Here is a 16,672-nt window from a genome sequence, read left to right as displayed (position 1 = left end):
GAGAGTCTAAGCTTAGGATTTGAGTCTCGTAAGTGATGAAATATTAATATTTAGTTGAGAAAATGTGCTTTTTTGTTTCAACTCTTCATTGTAAACCCCAACATTCACATAAATCATGTTTTAAGATAAATATTAAAACATTGACTTAAAATTTTGTAATTTTTTCTTAAGACTTTAAATTGCATTTCCTAAAACAACAAAATTGAAAGGCATTTTCTTCCATTTTTATAATTCTTTTAACACTAAGCCTCAAATTTTCATGAACATTGCAAATACTTGTAAGTGTTGCAAAACTAAGTTCCAACTTGAAAAATCTTCCTTATTTGTTTAACTACCATGTCGATCAAGCATACTTGAATTACCAAGTTGTATGGAATGTAGTTGAGTTATGTTGCATGTTTGAGTGGTTTGCATGGTTTGCTCTTACCATTTTCAATTGCTTAAATTAGACATACACCTAATCAATACAATATATCATGCGCATTCTCTATTTGGAATTTGTCATATAAAATGAAATGAAGGTAGTATTAAGTAGCTACTAACTTCAATAGTTTGAAACCTTAGCTTATAAGAAAGCTATCTGACCCAACATGATTTGTAATTTTTTGAGAAAAAAACATGATTATTTAGTAACCTTACAAAAGTCCTCACATTTGGAGATATTCAATGTCCTTAGGTTTTGAGATAAAGTGTTGAATAACTAATTCAAATGCCTTCACAATGTGCTTAGTAAATGCACACAAAAGCAACCACTATTTTTTTGAAGAGGGGTCAATCCTTTCTCTCTAAGGTGTGGCCTCATAAGGAATTAAAGCAAGACATGGATGAGGCTAAGAGCCAATCTCGAATACTTAGACAAGCAATACTTACAATGATTGTGGAAATATGCACACATATGAAACATTCTACTAATTCAAATGTCATCATAATGTTCTTGATGAAGATTTGGTAAGCTGAAATAGAAAGCAATGATTATTTGTTTGAAAAGGGGCTTGTTTTTTTCTATAAGAGGTTGTTTAACAATAAAGAATTGAAGGAAGACATGTATGAGGCTAAAAGTTGAACTAGAATACTTACACATGCTTGAATATAGTGCCAATGGTTACAATGATTGTAGAAATATTAGGCATATGGAACATTCTAGGGACAAACTTAAGTGAAGAATCTCTTGTATGATATGATGTTGTTAATGATTTGAACACATATGGTGTCTAGAGGGCATGAAGATCTTAGGTCATTGTAGTTACGAAGATGATGAGTACGTGGTTGACTAAACCAATGGTTAAAGCAAGGAGGATGAAGTACATAAGTTTCTAGCTGAAACAAGAGGTAGAGGTGTGAAGGAGGTTAAGGGGCTCTCTAATATACATTTTCTCTTTACCACCATAGCTTCACAATGCACCCTATAACTTTATTCATTGATTACTAAGTGTGGAGATATTTGCAGCTTTATTGGTAAAGCTTGACATTGCATGCTACGGCTTGCGCCCAATGTCTCAACCTATCTTTGATTTCGTCTGGATCATCACCTATATTCAATAACAAAAAAGAAGTGGTAAGTTAAATCAAACCCAAAGTAGATAGGATTTGTCGCTTTGCACTAGATCTACACAAGAACAATACAATTCACAAAGAAAATAAATTGTAAGCTTCATGCATAAAAGAATAGGCTTGAAATGGTTATTTGAGTTTGCAATGAATTTTGAAGTTTGATTCACATAGCAGTAACTTATTGTACCCAACATAGTAGCAAGTGCACATGAGGAATCTTGCACCTAAGCATTATACATGTGGGGGTGGTGGGGTAGGGAGGGAGAAAGGGTGGGTGAGTAAGTGTGTGTCCTTACAAGCATTCTAACAAAGGGGTTGCTAATTGAGTTGTTCAATAGAAAATAATAAGGTAGGGACAACTACCATGAGTTAAGTAGATTTAAGGGAATTCAATGCTAACAAAAGACCTTTTGTCCTAACCAACTAGAATAAGGCCAAACATTTCAAGTTTGTAGGTTTTCTATTCAAAGATTGTAATGTCCAAGCCATATCTACTCCTTTCTTTCCAGCTGTTTGTATTTCCACCAAATGTACTTTGGTTTCAACTTTGTATAATCCTTAAACTCAACTACACATGACACTCTTAATTTGAGGGCTTGCAAATAATCACTTTGGTTTTTTTATTAAAGGACTAGAAAATGACATTGAGAATGCAAAAACTCTATGATATTTTAGTAATTAGATGGTTCGTGCCCATAGGACATAAATGCGGTTTGAGATGAAAACTAACTTTGGAAGAATGACCTTATTGTGACTAGTTGGACAATATGATTTCAACTGAAGTGGCTAAAGGCTCGATACACAAGCTCTATTTTATACTTTAATTTTTTAATTGAAAAATAGAATGAAGAAAATCTTATAGGCAAGTTATGGGGAGGCCAATGAATAAAGAGAGAACAAATGAAAAAGTAAACAAGAGCGCACATTATGTGTGGTGGAATAGTGCCCTACATTGGTTTTCATGTGTCTCTACTATATGTGCTTTTTATGTCTCTTATGCTAGTTTTGTTGGTTCCTAGGGCCCTTAAAAGAAAGAATTGAGCCCTTAAAAAAGGGAGAAAAGGCAACCACAAAAGAAAAGCAAATAGTGTTAGTTTATTGGGTCAATGTTCATGAAAAACGGAGATATAATGTCAATTGAATTGTTTAATTTTGGGGGGGGGGGGGGGGGGGGAACATTAGAACTTTGAGGAAGAAGGTTTTCCAATTGTAAAACCTAAGGCCATTTTAGTTATACTATGATGCTAAAGACTTGCAAAAGTCATTAAAAGAACTCGTGAATTATCAATGTTTGAAGGCTTTTGCAACGCCTATGAAAAACGTTTTCGGGAATATCATTGAGGGCAATTTTCCCTAAAGAAGGGGCAATGTCACCCTACCATTGGTATGGCATGCACTAATTAGCGGGGGCTAGGCATGGTAATAAAATAAACTAAAAGACTGCCCTAATAAATGCAACTGGTTAAGCCCGGGATAAAACTTTGGATAAGTAATAGGTTAAAAGTCATTTCTAAAGTTTGGATACGGAATAGGTAATATTTAAGTCATTTCTAGACTTGGGGTAAGTAATCGGTAATAATCGAGTCATTTCAAAAGTTTGGATAAGTCTTAAGCAATAAGATAAGGAATGAGTAAATTGGTTATTTACCTGGAGAGGCGACGCGCCACGAGGGGGAGGAGGGGGAGACGGGGGAGGTACTGCGGGCGGGGGAGTTGTGGAGGCTGCGGGAGACTGCGCAGTAGACCTCGAGGGCCGGGAGGGTGTCGGAGAGGTCCGGCAGGCTGCGCTCGTCGAACGAGAACCCCAGGTCGATGCACCCCCGCAGCTCCTCGAAGTCCCCGTCCGTCAGGCTCCTCGTCCCGCCCGCCGCCGCCGTCACTACTCGCTGCCTCCGGCCGCGCCTCCGCCAGACCACCGCCCCCGCCACCCTGTCGACGTACTTCCCTCCCTCCTGCTGGACCTCCTCCTCCGCCCCCTCCGACCCGGGCCCGTTACCGCCCGCCTCCTCCTCTCCTCCTCCTCCTCCCTCTTCGTCTTCTCCTTCCATCGACGACTCCTCCCATGACTTCTTCTGCATCATCATCATCTCCCTCTTCCTCTCCCACGCCTCTGCCAGCAGGCTCTCCCTCACCGACGCCGACCTGCTCCTCCTCCTATTGTTATGCTTATTATTATTCCTTGCATTTAGATCGCCATGGCCGCTCCAATCTCTATTGCGATACGAGCTACTTGCAACTGCAGCTTCTGCGCTATCCTGATTGATTGTATCTCCCGGCACTTCGTCTCCGAAGAGGATCTCCTCGCTCATGGACTCCGCATCCTCGGACGCGGATCCATAGCCGGTATTGTTACTATAATTGCTGTGATACAGAGGTGACGGAGAGGAGAGCAGGCTAAGCTTGTGGCTTCCCCGCTGTGCTTCCTTCATCTACGATCCTTGCAGGGGAGAAGCAAGAGATGAATATGTTCAGAGAAATATATAAGCGAGAGAGAGAGAGAGAGAGAGAGAGAGAGACGCTACGTCTCTGTATTTCTTTCTCGTCACACCAAGCCACTCTGATGATGGTGTGCTCTCGAAAGTCTTTATATTGCAACACACAACACGTCCCGAGTCCCGTCTACCATGGCATTTATTATCCTCCTCTCATCATTTTTTGGTTTGCTTGTTCTTGTTGTAGTATCACACATCCATTCCATCTGCTTGATTGATACTGGCGAGGTGTAAACACGAGCATGACAAACTCCTTGTACTTTGGGGCTGGTTGATTCAATAAAACTCAAGGGGTCGGTGGGCCTACATGGGCCACCTCGGCCCCAGCAACATTAGCTGTCCTGACCTTAATTTATGGACTCCCTCCCCCCCCCCCCCCCCCCCAACCTCTCTCGAGTCCCCACGTTGGGCATATCCCTCCACTTATTCACATGACTTCTTCCACACTTTTGCAACACCAATCATTCACTCCACATCATCACACACAGTGCACATACGTGCATGTGTGAGTGTGCATGTATGTATCTATGTATATATGTATACATGTATGTATATATGGATGTATGCATGCATATATATACATACATGCAGGATATGCCTTTGATGCATCTTAGGATTGTCTTACCATGCTAAAACTTCATACATACACACATTCTCTCTCTCTCTCTCTCTCACATAAAATGCTCCTAGTCTTTTTGTGGTTGCCTCTCTTAAATGAGGACATATTAAACATTATTTCTTTATGTTTTAAATGTCAATGCTAGCTACCCTAAAGCATTAAAATATTATCATGGTCGGTATACTGGGCTCCTCCCTTACATCATATCCCACGTCATACCACCTCTTGGGAAAAACAAAACAACCCATAAAGAGCTACACGTCACCATTTTTTAAGCTTCTTGCAATGACAATTCCTCCCCTTAAATTTAAAGAGAAAATGATGCGCGTGCTTAAGTTGTTTATAAGATCTTCACATGGCTACTTTAAATCACTATAGAAGTTTCTTGGAGGTTCTTTTTATACTCACCATACTAGCCACCTATCCCATGGTCATGGTTACTTGTTGATGGTGATGTTTTCCTTGTTGGATGAGTGTTTATACTCACCATGCTAGTGACCTATCCCATGCTCATTATCACTCTTTGATGATGTTGTTTAATGTAGATGTAAATGACGTGCTAAATGACTTGGTATTAATTCAAACCCCTCAACGTACAAGGTCCTTGTCATGAGTTTCATAAAGCAAAAGATTTGCACTTACCCATTTCAAAGTGTGGATTGGTCATTTCATAGGAAAAAGCCAAGGTACTACTTTATGTAAGACATTAATCATTGAATCATGATCACATTATATTGTACATGAACTTTAATTTTGGTGTTATTTGCTTAATTATAATGTATGTGCAAAATAGAAAGTGTTTGAGTTGCATATTAAGGGAGGACGAGGTGGTATGGTGAGAATTAGTCCCAATCACACTTCACATTATTTTTACTAGCATTCTTCTTCGCGTGCATAGAACGCTAGGCCACTTCGTGGCAGCTTTGCTGCCTCGAAGCAACAAGTGAAATTACCGTGCTATTGCACGGTAACTTCACTCAACAATCTATCTCTCATCTTTCTCTCTCCTCTTTTTCCTCTCTCTCTCTCTCCCCCAAATTCCCTGCCTTCCTCTCTCTCTCTCTCTCTCTCTCTCTCTTTTTCTTTGCCTTCTATTTTAGTTTATTTTTTATTTTCTCCTAGTTCTCTCTCTCTCTCTCTCTCTCTCTCTCTCTCTCTCTCTCTCTCTCTCCCCTTTTATTCTCCCCCCTCTCTCCTCTCTTTTCCTTCTCTCTCCCTCTCCTCTTTTTTCATTTTTTTTCTTCTTCTTCTCTCTCTCCATTCTCTTTTTAATTTTTTTCTTCTCTCTCTCTCTCTCTCCTTTTATTCTCCCCCCTCTCTCCTCTCTTTTCCTTCTCTCTCCCTCTCCTCTTTTTTCCTTTTTTTTCTTCTTCTCTCTCTCTCTCTATTATCTTTTTAATTTTTCATTCTCTCTCTCTCTCTCTCCTTTTCTTCTCTTTGTGCTTTTCTTCTCTCTCTCTCCTCTCTTTTCCTTCTCTCTTTCTCCTCTATTTTTTATTCTCTCTCTCTTTTTAAATTTTATCTTTTCTCTCTCTATAATTCTCTCTACATGTTCTCTCTCTCTTCTTCTTCTTCTTTTTCTTTCACTTTCTTCCCCTCCCCCCCCTTAGTCTCTCTTAAACTATGTAAATTTTATCTTTTCCCTATATATAATTCTCTCTTTATGTTTATATTCTCTCACTTCTTCTCCTCTCTCTCTCTCTCTCTCTCTCTCTCTCTCTCTCTCTCTCTCTCTCTCCGCCCCCTTTTCTTCTTCTTTCCTTTCTCCTATTTTTTCTTTTTTTCTTCTCTCTCTCTCTCCCTTTTAAATTTTATATTTTGCTTCTCTCCTTCTCTCTCTTTTAAATTTTATATTCTCTCTCTCTCCCTCTCTCTCTCTCCCCCTCTCCTCTCTCCCTTCCTCTCTCTCTCAAAAAATATTTAAATTTTAAAAAGAATTTTCTCTTTTCTCTTTTTCCCATCTCTCTTCCTCTTTTCCTCTTTCTTCTTATTCTTATTCTTCTTCTTCTCTCTTTCTCTCTCCCCTCTCCTCTCCTTTCCTTCTCTCTCCTCTTTTTTCCTTTTTTTCTTCTCTCTTTAAATTTTTTTCTTTTCTCTTTCTTTTAAATTTTATCTTTTCTCTCTCTATAATTCTCTCTGTGTTCAAATTCTCTCTCTTCTTCTCATTTTCTCTCTCGCATTTTCTTCTCTCTGTCTCTGTCCCCCCTCTCCTTTCTTTTCCTTTTTTCTTTTTCTCACTCACTCTTTTAAATTTTATATTTCCTCTCTCTATAATTCTCTTTCTCTCTCTTCCCCTCTCTCTCTCTCCCTCTCCTCTTCTTTCTTTTTTGCTCTCTCTCTCTCTCTCTCTCTCTCTCTCTCTCTCTCCCTCCTTCCTTATTTTAATTCAAAAGAACGTTTATCTTTTTTTCTTTTCTTTCTTTTAAATTTTATCTTTCCTTTCTCTATAATTCTCTCTCTATGTTCAAATTCTTTCTCTATAATTCTTCTTATTATTTTCTCTCTCTCATTTTCTTCTCTATGTCTCTCTCCCCCCTCTCTCCTCTCTTTTCCTTTTTTCTTTTCTTCTCTCTCTCTCTCTCTCTCTTAAATTTTATATTTTCTCTCTCTATAATTCTCTTTCTTTCTTTTAAATTTTATATTTCCTCTCTCTATAATTCTCTCACTGTGTTCAAATTCTTTCTCTTCTTCTTCTTATTTTCTCTCTCTCATTTTTTTCTCTCTATCTCTCTCCCCCTCTCTCCTCTCTTTTCCTTTTTTCGTTTCCTCTCTCTCTCTCTCTCTCTCTTAAATTATATATTTCCTCTCTCTATAATTCTCTTTCTCTCTGTTCCCCCTCTCTCTCCCTCCCTTCCTCACTTCTTTTTTTTGCTCTCTCTCTCTCTCTCTCTCTCTCTCTCTCTTATTTTAATTAAATAAAACATTTACATTAAAAAGTTTAATCTGAGAGAGAGAGAGAGAGAGAGAGAGAGAGAAACCTAGGCCCTACGCATGAGAGAGAGGGGGGAGGGGGAGAAGAAAATTTTTTAATTTAAAAAGACTATTCTCTTTCCTCTTTGTCCCCCTTCTCTCTTCGTCTTCTTCTTTTTATTATTATTATTATTCTTTTTCTTCTCTCTCTCTCTCTCTCTCTCTCTCCCTCTCTCTTATTCTATCTCCTTCTCAAAATGTGTGAAAAATTGTGTTCGAAAAACTTTAAATTAAAAAAAGCTTTTAAAATGTTTAATTAAAGAAAAGTTTAAATTAATAAGTTTAATCTAACTCTGAGAGAGAGAGAGAGAGAGAGAGAGAGAGAGAGAGAGAGAGAGAGAGAGAGAGAGAGAGAACCTAGGCCCTACACATGAGATATAGAGGGGGAGGGGGGAAGAATTTAATTAAAAAGGGGATGGGGAAAAGAAAAATAGAGATTATAAGTGAGAGGGAGGGGAAGGGGTTTTAATTTTAAAAAGGGAGGTGAGGGAGGGGGAAAGCTTTAATGAAAAAAGGGAAGGGGAAGAGAAAATGAGATATTGCACATGAGAAAGAGAGGAGGGGAGGGGGTTTTGATTGAAAAAGGGAGGTTTGAAAAATGGGGTAGGTTCATGAAGCCCTCTGGAGGTTCGAGGCTTTCCGAACCTATAGCCAAAATAATATAGTAGTAAGATTATAAAATACATTATTTGTGTCATTAAGATTTGAGAATCTCATACTCTATGTTATCCATCTCATTTCACTTTTTATCACACTGTACACATGGTATATAAAATTTTAAGCTAACTAAATATCAAAATATTAGATCAATCCTCTATTAACAAAATCTCAAAGCATCCCTTCTTTATATATCACCTCCATTTTTGTATGTGCTTTAATGAATCATAATTGTTTGAGCTAGTACAAGCATTATTTGGATTCTTCAACCTTGTAAACATCTAATTTACCACAACGAAAGGGTACATTACTCCAATTACTGCCTCCAAGACTTGGATGCATGGCACACAACTTGAGGAGAGTACCTGAAAAAATGTAAGTGTACCTTGTTTGATCACAAAAGTGTTATTTTATTTAAATAAATTTAAATAAAGTCATTGGGTTGTATTTACAAAAGGGAAAAAAATCCTTATAAGTTTCATTAAAAGATGTCATTTTATTTGCAAATCATGTAAGTAAAGGGGTTTTTAAAATATTTGTTAACTATACTCTTGGAAGGACAAGTCAAAGGAAGTCAAAGTGCAAGTGCCGAAAGTTGCTTTTAAGGATGCATCAACTTTTGGGCTTCATCAAGACTATTTTTTGGGCAATTGTATTTTTTCAAAATGACATCATGTTTGCAATTTAATTATTTTGAGAGTTAAGTTCAGTCTCATGGAAATTGTAACATATTGCATAGTTAGATTAGTAGAACCATAATGTATATAAAGGTTGACGCATAGAACTTTTATTCACTTTATTTGGAAGAGGTCCAGTTAACCTAAGATATGTACATAAATCAAAAGAGGAATGGGCCCAAAGGCCAAAAAGCTAGATAGGGTGCCTAAGTTTTGGTGGAAATCCTAGCCATAAAATAAGCATTGGAGTTAAGACTACAATGAAAGGAGGTAAGGTGTATGCTCACTATACCTCCAATTTGATCTTGCATTTGCCACTCTCTAGGATAGGAAGAGTGAGTGCACCATCGAGTTGAGTGAAGCATGATCATGGTTATGTGAGATGTAGCCAAGCAATGTGGTTGAGGCTCTTGAAATAATAAGAGTATGTCCTAAGCCCCACACGTTGTTGTGTCACTACGCGGACACAGTGTGAAAAACTCTAGAGTGCATCATCATCCGACTTTCTTATTAATGTAGAGAATCAATGTCATCTTAGTCATTAGCGCTACTGTCCATGGTATGGATGGTTCAAAAATACTATATTTTTGGACAAGTTTAGCCTATTTTTGATATTTTGGATATTATTTCTTGTAAATATCCTAAAAAGCTATGAAAACTTCTAGAGTAGGGTGGCATGCGAAAAGCAAGTTACTTTTTCAGTCAATTTTGGAGATATCATGCAAAAAGAAATGTTAATCCCACTTCGAGACAGAATAAAAAGAAGTCAAGAATGCAAATGCAATGGAAGAAGCAAGATAAAGAACAGTTAAAAGCACAATGGTGGCCTCAAAAATCAAGTCAAAGGCAAAAAGCGCATTTTTAAATGCAATGCACCTCTAAAACTGTTGTAAAAGAGCGACAAGCTCCCTCCTATGCAAATTGTAAAAGGTAGACGGGCATAGGTAAAGAGATACGACAAATAGAAGGAAATGGAAAAGAGGACCTTGAACACAATATTAGTGAGTTTGGGAATCTTCCAATTCCTATTTTTTGAATACTAAAAAGGTAGCACCCGGATAACATGCCCATAAGTTTCTCAAAATCATATGATGTGACCTATCATTGGAAAGCGCTTGAAAAATGGAATCTATTGAGATATAGAGCACTTGATTTGGAGTTATAATGTTCAAGTTATGACAAATCCAAAGATTTGACCACGTGTCCCAAACTTATGGAAAATTCCCATATTCCCCAATATGGTGTTCTTGCCACAATGGCCGGTCATGTAAAAAAAGGGATGGGTGCCCAAGGGATTTATGCCATGTACAGAAGCCAAAAAGTGAATACAGAAGCTCATTCTTGGGTGTGTGGCAAAAGTGGACTCATCTTCTTCTCTTTCTCTCTTCTCTTTGCTCTCTTCTCTTATCTTTTCTTGTGCATGACTATGGAGGATGGAGCTTGGAGGTGGAGGCTTGAGAGTGCTTGAGCTTGCATTACGAATTGTGGAGCTATCAATGTGCTTGAGGGAGGAGGCAATTCATTCGGGCATCAAGGTAAGCTCACTACACCCCGGTAGGATCGAAGGCGTGTTAGCTAGGTGAGAGATAGCCATAGGTGCTTGCTTGAAACAGTTGAAGGGATAAGTGGTCTATGGGTCTTGGCAGTTGAGCAGTGAGAGAGCTTGGCAAATGATTGTGTGGGTGGATATTGTGTGAGAGGCTTGGCAAATGATTGTGTTGTTGAAGGCCAAGAATATATTGCGTGGATGGTGGGGCCTCCGATGTTGGTGGTTTGCAGCATCCGTCATTACTTGAAAGAGAAAAAGTGCGCTACCTAGGGGGTGTGTCTACCTTATCATGTGCTGCATTGTGCTCATGTGTGTGGAACTGGAAGCTGGGTCTTACCACATGCAAGCCTGGGTAGTGTCCCACACTTGAGGACCCAATTCATGCTCATGCGAGTGGAACTGGTAGCTAGGTCTTACCGCAAGCAAGCCTGGGTGGTGTCCCACACTTAAGGATCCAATTCGTGCATAAGGGAGGTGCAGTGGGTGCGGCTTAGGGAGACAGGTCTAACCAGGTATATCGTGCCCTTGATGTGCCCTAATCCTATGTAGTAGAGAATCAAAACGGCTAGGAGGTTAGGGACGGAGACGGCCGACTAAAGCCACTGGATGCACCTAACTTGAGAACCCCTAGATGCAGTGCTTGTGGCCTATGTTAAGTGATATGGCCTAATTGCTTTGATCATGAGGTGCTTCTATTTCCTCTTTGTTCTTTTTTTTTTGAATTACATAGTCATGACGAGAGCTAGACTTCATCATCTGAGTGGGGTGGAGATGGGGGCCTAAGAGATTTATTCAAGAATTGCCAACTCTACAAGTACCCTTTGAGGCTCAGCCAGACTTACAGAGTGGTAGTAGAAAGAAATGGATGGTTGCAACACGTAAAGTGGTTATCATTCATATCTTTGAGGAGGGAAAAACAAAATGAAGGGAGAAGAGCAGCTTGCATCATCAATCGAGTCATGGTGCAGTTGTCTATGGCATTGGGATCAATAGAGGGTTGGAAGGCCACATTCTTGTGGAGTGGGATCTTGCCTAAGTAGTATTCTAAGTAGTCTAAGGTAATTACATGTAGTGATGAAAGTAGGGTCGCGGCAAGAGGAGAATCCATCTACAAAGCCAACTATAGAGTCATACAAATCTTCAGATGTAAAAACAAGGGCCTCTTTAGTTTTAGTACAATTTGCATTGTAGATTATAGGAAAGTAGTATCAGTCATGGACATTGGGGTCAAAATCCACTCCTACTCTTCGAGGGTACGTCATGAATGTTGGGTTGTTCTGCTTGAAGGGCAGGATGTTACAAAAAGCCATCCAAGTGTCCATATACACATCACAGATGTGCCTTCTCCATGTGGGTTGATACTCATAGCCATGCATAGATCTAGGCACTTCAAAAACTTTATTCTACCAAAATTCGATGTCTTCTATGCCCCATAGGGTGGGGTTCTACTCTCTTTTATCCAGCCATTTCTCCTTGATCCTACTTTCGATATTAATCACTTCTTCCACCACCTTGATAGGCAGAACCTACACAAGTTGGCAGGGAATTGGAAACTAAGATCGAAGGGGTTTCTAGAAGTTTCCTGTTGTTCCTAGACTATCAGTCAGTGTGGAAGCTTGTTGGGAAGTCATCCTGGCTTGGTGGGATATGTGTGGATGGTCCTATAGCCGGTTTAACACTCAGTCTCCTCCATGCTTCCTTCACCATCTACTTCCTCTTTTCTCTAAGTGTAGCCTTTCTTTCTACGAAGGTGTTTGCTTGTTGCTGGTCTTCTGGCCGTGGTGGGGAAGGAGGCTGTGGGACTAGTTCCTCTTGAGGTCCTAACTCAAAGCTCGGTCCACCTCCTCCTGCTCTAAGGCTACTTCATGCTTCAAGTTTTCTATTTTTGTGTGTAATCTGAGGGTTTGCTCTTGTCTTTATGTTTCCAGTGTTGCCGTGGCATCCCTGAGATTTTCCATTTCTACTTGTAGTTCTTTACATAACTCTCCCAGCTCTCTAGTGTTTTGCTGCATCCTCATGACGCTCTATTTTTCTTCGGCCAGCCTTGCCTCCCACATTCTGTCTTCTCCTTCCTTTCTTTGAGCTCTTCTCTTAGCTCATATATTTCCTTTTGGTACATGGCTACTTGTCTGGTCTTCTCTAGCTCGAAGACAGCCCACTGACTCCTTCTCCTTCTCAACTTCCAACTCAACCACTGCTATTTTCTTCTCCTCCTTAGCTTTCTCTAACTGTGAGAGCAGCTCTTTGACATGCTCATCATAGTTAGTAGTTGGAGTCATTGTTGTAGGGATGGGAGTTGTGGAGGTTTCCACTTGTTGTCATTTTGGATCTTGTCTTGACTCAACATCTGTTGCTACTAGTCTCTTTTGCCCAACAGTTGTGGTTTCCACACTCTTCCCCTATGTTAGTTACTTATTGACAAAGTGCCGCCCAGGCCATGAGATTTCTAGCATTTACAATGGCCGAGGTGCCTTGAGTAGGCGTTGTTGTTGTGGTGGGGGGTATTAAGAGGGGTGGAATGGGGTTGATAGGGGACTTTCCCTTGCCCTTGCCCTCGATCACTATAGGTGGTGTAATTTTTGGTACATGTGCACTCAAGAGCCCGAGCCTTTATCTCTTCACGAGGCTCAAGGCACCCATCTTGACTTGCCTGCCTTGCTATTCCATGGACAAGCGTATAGCTAGCGCAATGTCCTCCTCTTCCTTTCTCTTCAATTCCTCCTTTTCAAAGCAACCTTCCTTTTTCAAAGCAGCCTCCTCCTTTTCAAAGCAGCCTTTCTTTTTCTCTTCAATTCCTCCTCCTTTTCAAAGCAGGTTCTTTTTCTCTCCTTTTCAGCTCTTTTTGATTCTTCTTCCAATCGCTCAGACTCTTCTTTCTCTTTCTTCTTCTTTTCATTCACCTCTTTCTTCGACTCTTTCTTAGCTTTTTGCCAGTTTGCCTTCTCCTTTTTCTTCCTTTCCTCTTCATGCTTCTCCTGTGACATCTTTTTCTTGGGCTTTTTTGGTTTTCTTTTGCTAGACAGGGTTTCTGGTTCTCCCTCCTCCTCACTAACTATTCTCTCACTTGACTGCTCTTGTTCACGATGGGGAGGTGACCTTCCAAGTGTTTCATCAGCTCCTTCCTCTCCATCCTACGCCTCCTTTATTGCTTTTTGGATAAGAGTAGTCAAACTTCCCCCATACTCGATGAATGAGCTTTTGGATGACGATTTCTTTCTATCTGCTTCCCTTTGATGCCAAGGATTCTCCACCAAGCGGCTTGCTTCCTAGGGATAGTGCCTTAGTGGATTGTTCGACGATTTTTCGCACATAGCCATTCCAATATATTTCATCCAATGAGTGAGCAGCCAAGCTCTCCAGCATGGGCACATTGATTGGATGACTTTTTCCTGCATACTAATTTCTGGGTGGGGATGTCTTGAATGCTTATGATATCATTTGTCAAGACTTGCTCCTTCTTCATGTTCAGCATGGCATAAACATCACGCTTTTGTCTCCTTTCCACCTTGGATTCTAGACCCAACGCCTTCTCCACCAAGGCCTCACTGAGCTAAATCTGCACTTGCTTAGCTTCTTCTCCACTCCTCCCCACAGTCACTATCCCACATTCCATATCAGGGTTGTAGGTCCTCAAGAATTCCACACATTTGTTGTGGTCGGGCTCCTGTCCAAATTTCTCAAGGTACTTGGCTAGGTTGCATTGCTCCACAAATCTTGTGGCAGCCTCCTCCTTAGCCACCACCTCTTCAATATTGTGGATACTTCGGAACTTGAGCTTTTTATAGGTGCGATTTTTTAGGGAAAGGCCATACTTTGCTCTTTCCTCATCCGTGAATAGAAGACGGTGGGCCTGATCATCCTTTTGTGCTGCCATCTTCAGCTCCTGTCATGAAACCATGCATGGTTTACCATTAGCATTCTTAAGACACTTTCTTGCTAGAAGATAAGCAAGAGTTGATCATGATTTTATGGAAAGAGCAATATGCTTAAGCCTAAAAAGAGAATTTTCCTTCAAGTAGTTCTATTCATTTTCAAAATTTTATGATACTTTTCCTCAATCACAAGTTAATTTTCATCTATTTTGGACATTGATTGAGACTTTAAATTTTTCCTTGCGTGTTTCATTCTCCTTACATATTTGATTTCAACTGTTGATTTCACCTTACTTCACCTTAGCTCCTCCCCCCTTGGGAATGAGAAGAATCCTTCCTAGGATTAGAGGTTGAGATGTCAAGGGCATTCAGTGCATATTCTTGGTGTTTTATAGAAATTCAGATTGTATTCTAAGTCAGCATAATGGTCCATGTCAAAAGGATAGATGCCTACTTGAGTGATATAGGTGAGAACATCCATGAGCAAGTAACCGGAGTCTACTCGACTGGCAATGTATAACTCCTCCTTAATCAGAATTCGATCTAAATATGGGTGGGTCAGGAGGTTCTCTTCTAGGAGTCGGTTACGGATGGTGATCAACACCCTATAGGAGGTTGGAGCTACATAACTGGGGTCATACTTTGAGGTTTTGATGGCACGTTGTTGCTCAGTGTTAGTCGTGATTTGGTATCCCTCTAGCTCCCATTGAAGTCGGAGAGCATACCATTTCTTCAAGAAAGAGGAGTCAATATCAACGAGCTATTTTAACTCCTCGATTTCTTGGTCTATGGAGGCAATGACAATGCACTTGTCATAGGATGTAATGAGGCATTTCTTTTTGGACACCCATCCCCTTTTTTTCATGACCCACCATTGTGACAAGGTCCTCTTTTCCCATTCCCTTCTAGTTGCCCTTTCTCTTTACCTACGCATGTCTACCCTTTACAATTTGCACAGGAGGAGGGAGCCTCGTGCTTTTTAACAAAAGTTTTATGGATTCTTTGCATTTAAAAATACACTTTTTCCTTTGACATAGCTTTTGAGGCTGCCCTTGTGCCTTTAACCATTTCCATTCCTGCTTCTTCCTTTGTGTCCGCATTTGGAGTTTTCTTGGACTTCTTTTTCTCCGTCTCGAACTGGGGTTAACATTACCCCTCTCCTAGACAAGTGCCAGTCCCATGGCACTTTCGTGTCTGTGTTGCTAAGGGTTTGGTGATCTAAAGGGTGGTTGGTGAGTTGATGATGATGGGGCCTTGTAGGGATTAGCCATTGGAAAGAAGCTAATCAAAATGTTGAGCTCATGGAGGCTGATGATGGTTGGAGTGGACAACGGGGCCTTCAAAGTTGGTGGTTTACTATCTTTTTTTGTACTTGAAAAGAAAAAAGTGCGCTACCTAGGGGCAGTGTCTACCTTGTCGCATGGTGCATTGTGTTCATGCTAGTGGAATTGGAATCTCGGTCGCAAGCCTCGGTGTTGTCCCACACTTGAGGATCCAGTTCGTGCATCATTGTAGGTGCAGTATGCAGCTTAGGGAGATAGGTCAGGAAGTCTTGCCCTTGAGGTGCCCTGAGTGTGAAGTGGGGGATGGGGCTAGTTAAAAAATCCTAGGTGCAGTGATTGTGGCATTCGAATGATTTCAGGGACTTAGTCTTTTCCTTTTCTTTGTTTTTCTTTTGTTTCTTCTTTTCTTTTCTTTTTCTTTTATTTCATTCTTCTTTTTCTTTTTCTTTTGTCCCCCTTTTTTAATGATAGATTAACACAATCTCCATTATAGATGTATGGGTACTCTTAGGTTGTACCCCAGTCCTCTTTTGATGATGCATTACGGGGTGGCTTAAGGGATTTGCCCAAAAAGACACGGCTTTGCATTTAGCTCTTGAGATTAGCTCTGATGTTTAGAGGTGTGGTTGACAAAAAGGGGTGTCCACACCTCTCGTAAACTAGCTATTGTTCATGTCTTCGAGTACCTTCATACAAAAAGAGAGTAACAACGTAGCCCTTATCATTAGCCAAGCCATGGCACACCTATCTATTCCTTGGTTGAGATAAAAAAAGAGTGGAGGTAGGTGGGCCTCTTCAGCGAGGATGGCTTTTGCTTTAGTAAAAACCTAATGTTCCTAAGATAATTACAAGTTGTGATGAAAGCGCGGTCTAGACAAGATGAAAATCCTCAAGGAAGCGCGTGATTGAAGGATGGATGTCTCCTATCTTGAAGGTTAGACACTCTTCACGATTCTCTACATTGGCATTGTAGATCTTGGGAAAGTCATACCTACCATGCTC

The 16,672-nt window shown here is 40.3% G+C and overlaps 1 protein-coding gene across 1 annotated transcript; it reads right to left on the bottom strand.

The window, feature by feature from the left end:
• Positions 1 to 893: 893 nt before the first annotated feature.
• Positions 894 to 4,284, bottom strand: LOC148020282 (uncharacterized). The gene is made up of 2 exons (XM_087700612.1): positions 3,200 to 4,284; positions 894 to 1,529 (listed from the first exon to the last, which is right to left on the bottom strand). The coding sequence occupies exons 1-2, from the start codon at positions 3,978 to 3,980 to the stop codon at positions 1,450 to 1,452; spliced, it is 861 nt and encodes a 286-aa protein (XP_087556738.1). The 5' UTR covers positions 3,981 to 4,284; the 3' UTR covers positions 894 to 1,449.
• Positions 4,285 to 16,672: the final 12,388 nt, after the last annotated feature.

The sequence above is a fragment of the Lygodium microphyllum genome, chromosome 19, assembly GCF_053477565.2.
Source record: "Lygodium microphyllum isolate KBCC chromosome 19, Lygodium_microphyllum_v1.1.10, whole genome shotgun sequence".
Classification (NCBI taxonomy): Eukaryota; Viridiplantae; Streptophyta; class Polypodiopsida; order Schizaeales; family Lygodiaceae; genus Lygodium; species Lygodium microphyllum.
The sequence above is the reverse complement of the archived record's forward strand: the minus strand, read 5'-3'. Positions and strand labels throughout refer to the sequence as shown.

Coding starts and splice junctions, on each gene's coding strand:
- LOC148020282 (XM_087700612.1), bottom strand. CDS start 3,980: ATGAAGGAAGCACAGCGGGGAAGCCACAAGCTTAGCCTGCTCTCCTCT. Junction 1,530..3,199: donor GTGGCGCGTCGCCTCTCCAG/GTAAATAACCAA, acceptor TATTGAATATAG/GTGATGATCCAGACGAAATC.